Here is a 16,078-nt window from a genome sequence, read left to right as displayed (position 1 = left end):
ACATCACAAAGAACTGTCAAACGCAATCCAACAAGAGAGGTGTTGAAAATCATGCTGAAGAAACCAAAAATTATGATGATGGAAATGAAATATCAGATTGATGTGGATTAACATCTTGCACTCGGTGAAAAACAACGTTTACATTCTAAACTGACTTGGAAACCCCTGTAAATCGAATCAAAAATACTCAGGAAACCCTGTAAAACGAATCAAAAATACTCGGGAAACGTTAAAATAATCGTGTGGCAAACCCATAACATTACGGGAAACAACAAAAAACATACAACATCGAAACTATGTAAAAACCTTACTTTAATGGATTGCATCGCTGTTCATAGCATTCCCATAGTGCTTTTCGATGGAACCGCGATAAAAGAGGGCCACTTTGCTTGCCTACATTTAGGCGTTTTTTGGGTTAATTTCAAACGATAAAGCAAGAAGGGAAAAAGTAACGAGTTTATCAGCGTTACAAAAGGGTAAATATTGCAGAAACACAATTTAATCTTTATTTATTGCTATTATTTCAGGCAAATTATTGTTTGGCGTACAAAACACTATTGCAACGTAGTAAATAAGAATTCTTCGGCAATTGCTTCATCCGATATTCGATGAATCTCACTAAGAACCAAATTTATTTTCATAATTTTTACCAAACAAATGCAGCATCCTCGACCTTTTGGTAAATCTTGTGCTACTTACCACCTTGTTGAAAAGAGTCCACATTTAATAACACGCATTGAAACACCATAAATTGTGGATTATAAAGCTTTATGTATGCTGTAAATGTTGCAAAAACAACTCATTGCCGTCTTCTATCGTCGCTTTGCTGCCCATCGCAGGATCATCAGGCTACTCCATTCACAATGTACGCATCCTACTGGCTATTTAAATTCAAATTTAAATCAGATCAACATTCTACTACTTGATCGTACAGGTGTGCGCGGTCTATTTTAAACGCTTTCAAACGCTTGGCGCCGCTTATTAGTTAACTCGATTGCTGCGATTTTATTGGTGTATCAATTATTGAACCAAAAAGCCGAATGCTAGAATCATAGACTTGATCATAGGTCGGTCACTAGCAGCAACAAAAAAAAGCACGTTGTAAGGCTACGAGATGAAGTCTAATTGGAATTTTCGGCTGATAAACCTGACGGAGCAATAAAACTTCGGCGTAGGTTTGTGGCAGACAGTTCTGCCCGAGACCTAAGATTTTGCATAACAAGATGTTTGTTCAACTGATCCGCATCGTGCCTTTGTTTCTTTTCAGTTGCTTTCGATCCGATTATCACCTTGCTACCGTTTCTTGGTCTTGTGACTCAACTGGAATGTCCACAATGCTGGAATGTCCAGTTTGGTGGTTCAATGAAAATTGTAAAACAACAAAAAACAGAAAACAAAAGAAAACCCATTTATGCTAATGTCTGCGACGGGCAAAAAGTGTATGAATAGCTCTCAACTGTACACTTCGCGCCGCTATCGCTTAGATTAGTATGAATGCCCACACACCCGAATCCAGTCCCATCAAACTGCACCAAGAAGTTGTCCCCTAAACGATGTGTCCTTATCGTTCTGCATAACCACATTCGACGGTGTCTCCGCAACGCCGCCACCGAACGCAACGACCTTGGCCGAAGTTCATATTTCACCCTCATGGTGTCCTTGCCCGCATGTGTGTGCGTGTTGGTACGTTAAAGGTTAATGCGGTGAAGAGTTGTGGGTTTTCTTCTCACTAGATGACTAGATCAAGTTACCCACTGAAGACCGACCCGTTTGACACCCCTGGAGAACTGTCATCCAATCAAGTCGGCCATGTCTGGTGGTGTCATCAAGAGCCGCACTACACACTTCCTAGCGCAGTTGCAGAAAAGTAAGTTCATTACGATACACAATTATTTTCCAATTTGAAATTGTTTTTTTTATTGGGCAGAGAACGATTTGTCGAACACACACGCATACACGAACACACTGGTACACTAGAACAGCTGGTAGAGATTCTTGCGCGACACCAGATAGGACACGTCCTTCTTCGGCGGTGGCAGATAGTCGACCGGTGGTCCGGCCTGTACCGGTGGCAGATACTCCTTGGTCGGCGGGCAGGTCGCCTGGACGGGCAGGTATGCGCGGTCCGGTGTACAAGGCTGCGTGACGGTCGTCACGACGGGCACGGTTTGCGTGCGGGTGATCGTCGTCAGCACGGGAGTGGCCGTCGTCTTGGTGACGGTTTTCGTTTCCGTTTCGGTCAGGTACTCGTACACGGGCGTCGGCTCGACGATGGTCGAGGTGATGGTGCTGGTGCGCGTGACCGTGTTGGTGCGCGTGGACGTTATCCTTTCCGTCTTGGTGTCGGTGAGGACGACCGGTGGCTGCGTCGTGGTCACCGTGCGCTCCACCGTCGTCGGCACGATCTTGGTCGAGGTGTACGACTTCGTTTGCGTGACCGTGTTGGTGCGCGTTTCCGTTTCGCGCTCCGTTTCGGTGAGGAAAGCCGTGGCCGTCGAGCGGGAGGTGATGGTGCTGGTGCGGGTTTGCGTTTGGGTGGTTGTGACCGGTGGTGGCGTTTGCGTTACCACGTCCGTCACCACCTTGGTGGAGTAGGCAGTCGTGCGGCTCGTGACGGTGGTCGTCGTCGGTACGATCTGCGTCCGGTAGTCGGTGACGGTGCGCACATCGGACCGGGTAATGGTGGTCGGTCTGGTGACGGTGGTCGTTACGGGATTGCACGGTTCCGGCAGCCCGCAGGCGGGGGTCGTGTAGTGGTACCCATCGGCGGCGGGCGTAGTGTAGGTGTAGCCGTCAAACCGGGGGTTAGCTGCCGCTGGCAGCAGCAAACTGGCCAGCAGGCACACACCGAACGCTAACAATTGCTTCATGCTTTGCTCAACACTCTAGCTATCACACTTTAATTGCTGCAAAGATCCTTCCGATCTTTCACTTCAATCACACAGACAATCACAACCAACACAATACCGTATTTTTTTCTCTTGCAGGTTTTTATCTCCAATTCCTGTGTCGCCTACTGAGCTGGAACTATTTCATCGTTCTGTTGTCACTTCTCGCACCGTACTGTCACCGGTTCGCGTCAGAACGTTCGGCTTTATACGCGCGCCCGCAACGCAGAACCTGTCCGACCCGCGAGAGCATCCTTTCCTTTTGCGGTTGCGCTCCGATTCGCGCGTCCGTCCGTTCGGGCGTGTGTGTTACATAAAACCGAACCGCACCCGAGCGCGCTGGCGGGATGATGCGCGCACCGCGGAGCGCAATCGGATCCGCATCGGTGCTGGATGCTGTTCTCGGCGCAGGGCGGGAAACCGAAAACCGCCCTAGAAACAGAGAGAGAGAGAGAGAGAGAGAGAGAGAGCGAGCGCGAGGAGCCCTGACAGTCGCAACCTTGGCCGTTATGGATTATTAGCATTAGCGTCCTAATGAGCATCGTTTTGTCTTGGTGCGAGGCTTACCTTTTGGATTAGACGACACCCACTGGGCGGTGGAACACACACGCCGGTGGTATGAGCCGATCTTCTTCTGTCAATCAAAAACCTTCTACACACACACCTCCCCATATTGACACCTCTGTCGTCAAAGTGCATTCGCGAAACGCAGAAGCGATGAAAACCTGATCTCGAAAGTGAATCTGACAGTGGTGGCCGCGGCAGCGGGGAGAAACGCACCAAAGCAGGCCACGATTTTATTACCCAAAGCACATCCAAACACACTATAGAGTGCTATAATACATTGTAGTGGAAGAATCTGTCCCCAAGATCGAGTGATTGCACGCGTGTGGGTTCGGTGTCGCATTACCGCATACTAATTCTGTCGTTCTAGGTGAGCTGTTGAGCGTTATTCTAACTTTCCTAAGCTGCCGTCCACCCATATCCAAATCGCATTTACTAAAACGCCAACCAACGAGGGGGGCGGAGACCGTTTGGCGCGGGGAAAAGCACACCAGGGATAGCCGTGTTTCTTCTGGTTAATCAAAATTTACAATCTGTTCTTTTTTCCTCTTTTTTTCTTTTTAGTCCTCCTGCGAAACCCCTGTTCCAGGATCCGGTTTATGGGATTCCCCTTTTGCTCTCCAGACGCTGTAAGCGAGAACTGTGTGTGTGTGTTTCTCGTTCTCCCTGTGCCATATATTTATCATCAAACATCCAAATTTGGCGGCCGGCCAATCAGCCCGCCAGCAGGTCGTATCAGTGGAGCATCAAGATATGGACCCCATGGAGAAGGAACGGGGGGAAGCAGAAGGTGACGCTTTGTGAGCTTTATTTTTGGCACTTTTTTCCCCATTTTTCCACTGTTTTTTCCTGTTTTTTTATGTTAAAATTAAGGAACGCGACCAGCTGGCTGGGTGTGTGTGTCTGCGGGGAGGCTGCCCAAAACCGGGAAACCGAAATCAAATTCAAATTCTTCCGTTGGGCGTTGGTGTGCAAGCGATGTTATCCGTGGCGAGGATGATGAAGCGAGTGGAGTAGGAGAGAGTGGGTTCTGATTCTGGCCCGGGACGGTCATTGACGTTTCTCGCTCTCCACTCTCGGGCAGGGTGTGGATGTCTTCGCACGCAAGGTTTTTTTTTTTGCTGGTTTACAGAAGTTTGGGGGTGTTTTTATTTTGCGTTTTTGGGGCGCATTTGTAACCAGTTTCTTGGCCAGATGGCATTTAAGCGGGCTCACTCCATATAAACAAAAAAAAAAGAATGCGACGATAAAGCTAAATCCACTCCTAATTGCCTTCGGAGGCAAGGAGGGCAGTATTGGAGTTCGAACTAAAGGGATCATTAAATGTGGTATCAGATCGGTGTGGTTTTTGGGGGATGTTTTTGCTTTTTTATTTATTTTTGGATGAAATTCTGCTTTATAACAGGATTCCAGTTCCGGGATGAGTCGCAGGATGAGAGAGGGGTCTACCAAATGGTAGCCACCGAATGCAACACTAAAGTGCAATGCTGTTAGAGCAGATCAATGGAGGTGGTGTGAGTATAAAACTAATTTATTAATTATTTAAAAGCACACTAAAAGATGTAGTTTTGTCGTTCAACAGTACTTCTCAAAGGATACAAATCCAACTCCAGAAGAAGTTGAACTTATGTCATAAATTTTACAATTATTTCCCCATTTCTTCTCGGTCGTTTGTCTGCAATTTTCGGGGAATTGCACTAATAATTCGAACAAATCAATAAATAAACAATCTTTCTTACATTTGCACTCTCACAACTACCTCTGCTCACACTGTAAGATGGCAGGAACGATTTTTTTTCTATGGCGATTCGTCACTTTTTGCCCAGAAAGTGTGCGTGTTTTGACGAAGCGCGTTCTACCTACCATACCATACGTTATTGAAGATTATACCAACCACGCAGCTTTCTTACTCTGAGGAGAGAACACAGCAAAAAAAAGAACCCTCTCCAACAAGAACTGTAGGTGTTGCCAAAATCCCCTAGCGAAGAAGAGGTCCAATTTCTTTCACGGCTAATCTGCATTTATGTGAAACAAACAAAAGGTGTGGTTGTGTGTGAGCTTATTTTAAGCCTCGCGTGAGTACCGCTTGCCTTTTCCGCGTGGAGTAAGAGAAATAGAAACAATCCACAGATTGATATAAATAGCGTATAGCGCATATTTACGGGTAACTTTGTTCAGACACGGCCACTAATAGTTCTTCTCTCCCCCTTTCTTGCTTTTCAGATATCACAACATCACTCAGACACCTTCTCATTGCATCAATTCCCCTGTTACTTCAGTTGTTGGTGCAGGAACCGCTGGACAGGTTAAACTTGCACAGCAACCAGTTCATCAGGCTGGGCGGCGGCGTACCCTCCGACACGCCGTGCCGATCGACGTAGATGATGTTGATGGTTGGCTGCGGCACCTCATCGCCCGGAAGCACTTCGTTCGTTTCGACGCGCTGCTGCTCGCCGGAAGTGGAGCTTCGGATGCGCCCACCCTGCTCACCAACACCAAAATCAGTCGCTCGCTTGATCGGTCCGGACTGCTGCTGGACGAAGGTGGAAATGAACGACGATCCCTGATCGTTGCCGCCGGTGGAGGACTCGGACTGGCGCACGACGGTGGCAAAGCCCGCGGCACCGCCCGTGGCTGGTGGAGGACGCTGGGGCAGATACTCCTTGGACGGTGGCTCAACCGGCAGGTACGTGTTGGGCGGGGGCGTCGGTGGCGGAAGGTAAGTGTTCGGTTGGCAGTACGTTGTGGTAAGCAGGGAGGTGACGGTAGTGGGTTGAATTTCCGTCGTCGTCGACACGATGAAGTCGGTCGAGGTGTAGGTAATGAATTGGGTGGCGGTTTCGGTGAGCGTTTGGACGACGGGAGGCAGCGTCACGTAGGACGTCTCCAGCCGGGTGCTCGTGATGGGGGGAAGGGTTTGCGTTTGCGTCTGGTAGGAAGTGGACACGAGCGTACTGTAGTCGGTGACGGTGGTGGTGCTCGGGAGGACCAGTGGACACTTGGGCGTGTTGTAGGTGTAGCCTTCGTTGAAGGGTTTCGATGGTTTCGGATAGTTGTAGCCGGTGAATGGGGCGGGCGTGGTTGGTTTAGGGTAGTTGTAACCGTTGAAAGCATTAGCCTGTTGTTGTCCTGCGGCCGATACGGCTGTGGCGATGGCGATCAGGACGAGCAGTGCTGCTGCCTGGAAGGAGAAAGGATATGTTAATGTTTTAACACACTTTGGCATTTGAAGCTTCTTCCACTCTGCTTGCTTGTGATGAAACGCGTATCTCAATCCAGTTTTTTTGTTGTTCGACGGAATGATAATAAAATTCTATCAGCGAGAGTAGTATAATCGTTTTATGCAAATGCGGCGAAGAACATCTTTCTAATAAAGGGAAAAAAGCAATCCCTAAACAGCAAGCGACGAACCCGCTTATCATCGATACATACCCTTAGAACGCGATAACCTTAGAGCCGAAAACCAGTTCGCATTTAGGAGAGAGAGATGGGATCATTTGCAATTCAAAATTTCTGTAACATTCTATCGCTCAAGGGAAGACAGCGCTATCGAATCGTTTTATTCTTTTTTACATGCCGATTTTTAGTAGTAGTAGTAGTAGTAACTAGTTGTTGGCAAGCTTTCAAAACCTCCCGCGCCATCCCCGAGCTGCTTGATGAAGCTTTATTGTTTTGCAGCTTCTCGGGCACAGAAACAAACAAACGCGTACCGGAACGTGATGCGTTAAGAACGCTCCGGCACTACAATCGCGGAAGAAGGGCTGGTGCGTTGAGTTTTTTTTTTTGTTTTTTCATAAGACACTTGCCACATTTCTTCGCATACACACACACTCACACGCACTCTTCAGTCATTAATCTTTCGTCCGGTAAGGTTAGCCAACGCTGACCATCAGCATCATTCATCACGCTCCCTCCCCCATTCAACGACCATTACGGGTGTCGTCAGATTCTCTGTAGAGGGTTAGTGCGTCAATCCGTCAATCTTTCGGCACGCAGTGTTGCACCGTCTGGCAGGGTTGTCAAACAATTAGTGAGGGTTGCACTATTGCTACACTGGGCAGGAAATGGAATATGGGCCGGATTGGGAAACAGTTCTTTGAACTGTTGCTTTGTTTATAGGCGAGTTTAAGTTGCTACATCTTACAGATCTGTGAAAGATCTAATATACAGCACAAATTGTCTCTTTTGTTTGTCTTCTATTTTAGTTTCAACTCGGGTCGAATCAAAAGAATGTTCTCCAAAATAATCTTTTCTATTATCAATTCAACTCGATCAGTGCAATAAAAAAGGCTCGACGTTGACGATGAATCAACTGTAAGAATAGCTAATGACAGGTGCGTTGACAGTTAGGTTCAAGTGAACTTGTAAAATTAGCCCTGTACGTATCATTGAACTTCAGATATCAGATTTATTAATTGCATTATGCAAATCGAAACAAAAGTAATGCTCATAGCATTAGCTAATGAGTTCACGTTGATGGGATACGCTAATATGGGATGGATTACGTGCTCCTTTACCTGAAATTTTTGGTCAAAAAGGGATACTTTTAGGAACTTTTTGAAAGTTATACATCACCGTTTACTTATCCTTGTGCTTCTTTTAGCTCTTAGCTCCTCTCTATGCAATCCTATTTTTACACGATATGCTACACTATTTTTTTCACAAAAAAACATCAATGTACGCAAACAAAATAATTGCATTTGTTAAGGTTAAGTTATGTCAAGAACATTGCATCACAATACAATGAATTAGAACGTATCGAAAACATACAATGCCTTCAAGAATAAGCAGAGCTTTTTCTTCTTCTTCCTTTATTTGGCGTAACATCCTACGCGGACATACAGCCGGATAGTCAGTCTTTGCTACGAGAGGACGGTCCATACGAGGCTAGAACCCGTCAACCCACATAAGTCGCACGTGTTAACGGCTGTACTACTAGGGGACCAACCCAATTTTACCATATTTTGTTCATATTGGATGTTAAGAATGTTAGTATTTTCCTTCAATTGTCAACCTATAAAGGTCAAGTGTTGTAAAAAAGGACATAAAACTGATATCATTCAATGAAAAGACAAATATTACCCTGACGGTTTTCTATGGAATGCTTCCCAGAAACGTCTAGGACACTGTTTCTACAGAAAATTAATTTCACTATCGACAACTAGACAAGACTAGAGCTAGATCTGAATTCAACTAATCCCACTGCATTGTATTGCTTCAGGCAACTGAATAATATTATACAACAATTTTAGAAGAATCTGGTCTAAGCATCTATGGAACTACCAGAAGAATCACTTTTTCAACCGAATCCAACACTTCTGAACAATGATAATCAATCCACACGCTGGCAAGAGTTTGCCATCCCTGGATCAGTACTGGGTAGGAGCTTTCTAGATCTTCGCCGTTGTATCTCTTATCTAGCAACAAATCCACACCGCTTTTCTTTAATGATCTCAATGTCCATGAATTCTCCTTTGACCACTTTCAATTTCAATCGCCTCACAAAACAGTTTTAGTTCAGTTTTAGTTCACAGTCCACTGCAGTACGCACGATGTTACTTCACTCTATTTTTTAACAAGAAAAACACAAATGATTTACCATTTTCGTACTGTATGTAGTCAATTTTCCACTTCAAACACGATCACACAGTCACAATTTTCTCCCTTCAAATCCTTGACAACCGTGTTGTGGTCGATGCTTGCCAACTTCACACACGTCTTACGAAGATACCAAGATCGACCGGGCTCGGTCCGGTTGTCCAGCTGTACTGACCTGACCAGCATGCACCACAGTCGGTTTTAATCATAAACCCGATGGTGGCCACCATCCTCCCAACCGAACGTCATGGCGCGCGGTTCCCCGTTTTTCGGTGCAGCGTGTGTACGAAATATGTGCGAATCAGTTCGCTCCGTCTTTTTCTGGCTTTGTTTTTGGTGTCTCTCGCTCTCTCTCGTCTTGGACTGCTGGGGAGGGCCTTGGTGAAGGGGCCAACTGCTACTACTGCTGTGCGTTGCAGTCGGGCGTGAAATCTTCTGAACCATCCACCCGCACCATACCACCATACAGACGGCTGGAAGGGAGATGGTTTTGCAGGCTGACCCGGGGGCTACCCTCGCTCGCCGCAACCGTTTGGTTCTCCGGGAGGGATTCATCGTGTGGCCAAACGGTCCGTCTCTGACAAGACTTCTAATATTTCGATTTTATTACCCATTGTTGTTCTTTTTTTCGTTTCGTTTCGTGTCTCTGTAGATGAAGTGTGTCTTTCTTACCATCGTTTTGTCTGTTGGGTACGAGTTTGATACGAGCGTCAAGCCCTCCCCCTGTTCGCACTTGAGGTGAATCAGCTAAGAATTTGGACGAATGGATTATCAAGCCCTCCTCCCCCCACGGGTAAGCGCCTCAGGTAATGCTTTACTTTAATTGAATAAAAATCGTTCAATTTTATTTAAGTCAAGCGGCACGATCCACTATTTACAATTCCCCAGAGCCAAAAAGGCGTTTGTTGTCTTGCACGCCCGTGTTTTTCGTTCACTTACCGCGTGATTTATTGCCCATAATTGCGAACGAACTTTGTGCTGTAGACTGACCAGAACCAGAGTCTAGGTTTTTTCATGTTAAATAAACCAACTCAACGGAAAGGTCAGCTTGGAGAGTGCCATTATCCTGATGATCCAGTAGGAAAATACACCACTAAAAAGCGTGCGGCGCGCTACTAATTGGAAAAGGCATGGCCAACCTTTACCGAAATCACGCTGGCACCTTTCACGCTGGCAGCCAACAGCCGGGCCAGATGGTGTGGTAAAGATCAGATTAAAAAAACACCGATAAGACTCCAGGTCCCACTCACTCTCCCTTTTCACAGTGCCATCAGCCAGTAGCGTCATTATCACCGCGCCCCTCAAGTTGCGGTCGGTCAGCTTTTAACGTTAGCAAATACACCCACCCAGTGGGTGAGAAAATCGGCTCATCTTCGTAGATCCGTGAGATAATCTACGGTCGCTGGCCATGTAAATGGTGCGGATAGATTACCCTCTCAAGCGTTCCTAGGTCTAGAGGACTGACCTTGGCCGGCTGGTGATGGATTCAATTTGGCCGATCGTGCCGGATCTGCTTGATCATCGCAAGGAAAAATCAAACGCCCAGAACGGATACGGAACATTAATCATGAGGTGCGTTTTTTTTGTTTTATTTCACTTAGAACAAGCTGGATTGTGGATACTCCCTCCCATGTTTAATGGTGGCTTTCGCAGGGTGTCATCTGTTTAGCACAGATTTTTTCTTCTTCTTTTGGACATCTTCAGCACAAACCACAAAAGGGATTTTATGGACCTCTCTATAAAGTGGTGAGTTTATTACACCGGGAAAGCTCCAAAAGAAACCTTTTTTCCCATTCCCACGTTCCGGTAGGAGGTGCTTCCGTGTTTGATGGACCTTAGATGGTCATTAAAAAAAGTATTAATTTTACAAATCTTTTGCCAAACCCACAGGACGTTTATTGTCTGTCGGAAGCGCGATGTTGGCATGGATCAAAATTAGTGATTTTTGGGAACAACAAACAAGACGTTATACATATTCATACACAACGCCACGATTCCGCTTGAGGAAGTTGCCGCTTTGTGTCTCCCAAATCAAATGCTCATCGCGTTGCAGTCTTGAAGACTTCCTGCTGGTTAAACGTTAAAGCTGACATGTCTCGTTAAAGTTAATGTCCGCCGCGTTTGGGCTGATTTGTACTGATCTTCTGCCTTGTACAAGCCGGCAATTTGGTGCTACAAAACCTCCACACACACCCACACATACCATTGTTTACAAAGTGTGACAGTTTTGCGGTTGAAGAGTTGCAAGCGACGAACCTTACATTTTGGGGTGGAAATCCCGGTTTCGTTTGCTAAGTTAAATTACAAATTAAGCCGCGTTCGCCGGCTCTGTTGCACAGTAAGGTCCGAGTTCCTTCCTCACGCTCTAGTCGAACTAAAATGCACCCCGAGCGGTTGTGTCATCTGGCCAGAGTGTTGACTCGCCGCAAAGACACACGCCAGCTTCAATAAATCAGCGCAAATGTTTGCCAAATATATGTCTGACGGTCGCGGTTTTGGCAGCCACTAGAGCTTGCTTGCCCGGTGGAGTCCGTTTCGTTAGAAGGTGAGAAAATGGTAGGTTCCAAAATTGTTTCCCTCTTCCTTTTCTCGTCCCTCAATCTAACAAAATGGTTGAATGCTAAATTTTATTTAGTTGGGTTTTTTTTGCATTGTGTGTACGTTTCCAGCCAGCTGAGCGGCGAACAAGTTAGTCCATTTCAACGCAACCCCGCAGCAGATAAAATCAAGCTTCTCAGCTTAGTTCAAACAATTCGGCAGATGTTGAAAACGGAGATGGTTCGCGCGAGAGAGAGGCATAATGATTAGAAGGTGATGATGGTGGCACCGTTCGTACCGCTGCCAGTTGCGATAACGATCGGTTAATGGAAGGAGGCGGAGAAGCGTAAGTATAAATGTCGATTGGGGGACGATTTATAACAATATTTGAAGGTGTTTATTAATTATTAATTAGATGGAAACTCGGCTCTTTTTTAACTATGCGATATTTATGGACGCATTTTATGGTGAAGATCGTTTGATAAGAAAATATGTATATTAATTTCTTTCTTTTAAAATATGCTCTCTATTGGGAAATGACTGCATTTAAAGTGTGTCGCAAATCATTATTTAACGTTTCACTAACTAATAAACACGCCACGATTTCAAGGACCTTCAATACAAACTGGAGCATCGTTCTGAGAGAGGGCAATTTCATCCTCCAAAAGTCTTCAATTGAACCTTTGTCCGGATGGACGTAAGCGACGAACCTAGCTCGCGTTTGCTCGCTGACGTTAATCAAATATGTTAAATCAAACAGCAATGCAGCAATACCATTCCATTCAACGCCCTTGCGTTTTTCCTGCTGCAGCGTTTTTCCCACCTTTTTACAGCTCTTTGCTACCGTCGCGCGCATGCGCTCCCAATGCGGGAGGAAATTTAATTTGACCGTCAGCTAATTTAACTGCAGCCCCGTAACAATTATCTTCTCGGTAAATAAAAGCCCCAAAAAACAGATAAACGAAGGCAGCATCAGCATTGAAACAATGCTTCGAGCAAAGGTTCGAGTGGTCATAATTTAGGTGGCTCGTAACGCCACTTGCCAACCCTTCCTCTTCCCTCTTTGCGTTGTACAGTCGGAAAATTTGATCATAAACGATCCGCTAGGACGGGGGTAGTGTGAAGCCTTTGTACCGCAATTACATCAAGTGAATGAAAAGCGCACACTTTATTAACGGGGACCAACCAGCACCAGGGGTGATCGCTCGTGGCGGTCATAAAAGAGCGGAACTCAATCAAGCACCGTGTTTCGCATCCTTCCCATTGCTTGCACCCCGTAGTGGACGCGGCTGCTTCATGCAAAAACAGGGTGGACCGGCTCATTTAATTAACACATTCTTTCGTTGAATGAATGGGTACGCTATGGGGCGCTTCTGTGGCCGTAGCTAATGCCCGTCGGAATCGGTGTTCTATCGGATGATGGATGGCAACGATCTGCCTCTGATGGTGGTGATGTGCTATAATTTTTACCGCAAAACTTTAATCCATCTACACACCCGAGTTGTTGCACCATCTCCGGGCATAAAGGGGTGAACATTTTATTCAAACTTACTCTTAGGTTGCACTCTTTGTCACGTGTCGGCGTACTGGGTTTTGAAGATTGTTGCATTAGGTGTGTCCTATGTGTGTGTGTGCGTGTGTGTGTGGCGTGCCGCAAAGAACATCACCGGCAAGTGGGTAAGTGTGGCTGGGAAAACTCCCAGCAGTAGCCATCCATTCCATCCAGGTCGGATTTCGTCGCCGAGATCTTTGCACACCCACCTAGACACCTATCTTGCCTTTCTAAAATATTCTTGCCAATTGCACCAACCGCTTGGCGGCGGCGCTTCACCTCGCTTGTTCGGTTTGTTCGAGTAGTTCACGGTCAAACGAGATAGCTGAGTGGTTGGGTTTGCATTTGACGATGTGACCGGGTCAGTGAGCAGACCTGCAGACCATGCCATTTCCCGGTGCTTCGGCAGGGTGTTGATAAGATGTTTTTAAATCGTACGATTATGTAGATTACCGAAATTGTATGATAAATTGTGAGCATTTTTTTGTTAGATTTGGAGTGAAAGTCATCGTTAAAAGCGGTGTTTGAAATTGTTTGAGTCGCTGTTGCACAAAAGCTGTAAAGCCAGCTTGAAAGGTTTGCTTTAGCTCATGTTGTGACCATTTTTATCGGACGTTTACTTTTTAATTGCTCGTGGTTTGTAATTCATAGGCTATTTACATTTCATCATCTGACACTTTTTAGCGCCTATAAAAGGGTTTTAGCTGGGGGAATTTTACGGCAGTAATTTACAATATAATTGCTGGATTGAAGTCTTCAGTGAGTTTGAAAGTATCATGCGTAAACCACACTGCACCATAAAGGTCGATCAGTACATCACACATTTGTATTGTTACTCGAGGATCACGATCGATCGCTAAGGAATACGGAATGTCATTTGTATCTTGGAGAAATATACAGGTATTCCCCGATATACGCTATTAAGGAGAACCAGAGGTAGTAGCGTATCTCGAATATTAGCGTAGGTCGAATTTCGACATTTTTAGTCCAATTATACCTAATTTTTCTAAAATTTTGATTAAAGTGGTAGGCTGTAGCCACTTAATTAGTTATTTGAATTGATTTCAACTGAAGATACCAATTTTATACCTTTAAAAATAGTTTTGAAATTCGACCATAATGAAATTTATTTTGCATTTGACATTCGATCTGATTCGAATGACATTCGTCTGATTAGTACAATTTGCTCGAAGAACTGTCAAATTTAGAAAATAGCGTATAGCGTAATCGCGTATATCGAGTATGACGTATATCGGGGAATATCTGAAGCAAGGCCTCAATAGAAATAGGAGTAAGATAAGTTGGGCGTCCTCATACTGTCTGCCTAAACTAAGACCATGATAAGCTCTTCAAGTTGATAAAACTGTGACGGGTGGTCGGTCTTTAAGGAGTCTATTTTAAGCTATTCTGCTCAAAACCATACATTCCAAATTTATTTGGGGCTTTTCCAGTCGTTTCAATTCCTTCACTCGCTTCTTCTATTCCCCTTTATGTTGATTTGATTCTCACCGCCGGATAGGACGATTCCGGTTCCAGACTATCGCCTTCTCCATGAACCTGTGATGATATAACAACGGTGGACACGAAAAAGACCCACGAACGAATGCAAAAACTCGAGCTTTGTCCACAACTTGTCAATCGGGATGACTCACGCATGCATGCAAACATCGGCATCCCGTTTTAACGGGTTCACTTTGTTGACAATTCTTAATGATGGGGCGCAGTCTTTTTGGTTGTTGCTGTTCGTTCGATCATTTCGTTCGGTTTGTTTTTTGCTGCTGTTTTACATTACCATATACACCTTCTGGTCGTGTCGTTCTTTTCGCATAATCTGTGGCTCCATTTTTGGCCCCGGTCAACGCTAAAGCACGCTTAGCGTTGCACACACCGCCGTACCACAGATTCCACTGGATCGCGGCGGAACGATCGGCATCCCTCCCGCGAAACGATCGACAATCGTAGTCGATTAATTTTGTCTGCGTCCACCTGGACTCTTGCCTTTCTTCGTCTGCCTTTGCTGAAACTGGTCACACTACCTAGGGCTGGCCATATTTATAAAAGCAGGAAATATCTGACATCGAAACCATGCACCGCCGGTGGTGTCATTCAACGGAAAAGCAATACACGAATGAAGATGCACCACCGTTGAAGGGTGCGAGGCGAGTGATTTAAAGTCGATGGCCGCATCGCATGGCCGTCGCTCACCGCCACCACCTTCTAGAAAGGACCATCGGAGGGGGAAGACGTCGATAAGACAATTTTAATGTGCCTGCAAAAAAGCTTTACAATTAATGACACAATGCAATTACGAGCGGTTTAGTGTGGGAGAAGGGAAGAGAGAAAAAGTGAGCGAGAGAGAGAGAGAGACATAGAGAAGTAAAAGGAAGGATGTGGTGATGTCCAAACACGAGAGCCTTCAAAAAGGGACGAGCCTGTAGTACAGGGAACTTCAACTGTTCCGCTAAATAGTTTTAAAATTATAAGCAAAGGATTTTAACACAGTAACAGCGTTAAGGAAGGCTATTTAACTAGTAGAACCTTTTCGATCGATACTACATTTAATGAAACATTTTACTTCATTTTACTCCATATCGAGTTGTACACCCCTGCCTTAATCGGATCCGGAAATTCGATAAAATCCGATGACGAATCGACACAGCAACAACACGAAGACACTGTGCACAATTGCATTCTCCTGTACCCTTCTGGGTGGAACATTACAATCTTTGCGGCCGATTATAATGTAGTATGCTTTTTTACGTTTTTTGATTATGAAGCATCCCTCGGATCCGGTTGATCTCGGTACTGAGAAGTCATCATAAATCAATGTCCACCAAACAAAACACGATCAAAAGGGGAAAACGATCGTCCAGCGTCCTCCTGTCGACGCTGTCATCGGCATAAGGGTGAAGGTTAGAGATTCGCTGGCTGAACGGAT

At 45.5% G+C, this 16,078-nt stretch overlaps 2 protein-coding genes across 2 annotated transcripts in view; both read right to left on the bottom strand.

Annotated features, from left to right (window-relative positions):
- Positions 1-16,078, bottom strand: part of LOC120953004 (uncharacterized) — a 218,831-nt gene that overhangs the window by 194,783 nt on the left and 7,970 nt on the right. The window lies entirely within an intron of this gene.
- LOC120953005 (uncharacterized) lies at positions 5,435-6,826 on the bottom strand. Its single transcript, XM_040372650.2, has one exon. It carries the CDS (start codon positions 6,676-6,678, stop codon positions 5,728-5,730), a length of 951 nt encoding a protein of 316 aa, XP_040228584.2. The 5' UTR covers positions 6,679-6,826; the 3' UTR covers positions 5,435-5,727.

The sequence above is a fragment of the Anopheles coluzzii genome, chromosome 2, assembly GCF_943734685.1.
Source record: "Anopheles coluzzii chromosome 2, AcolN3, whole genome shotgun sequence".
Classification (NCBI taxonomy): Eukaryota; Metazoa; Arthropoda; class Insecta; order Diptera; family Culicidae; genus Anopheles; species Anopheles coluzzii.
Note: the sequence above shows the minus strand (reverse complement) of the source record. Positions and strands in the feature narration are given on the sequence as shown.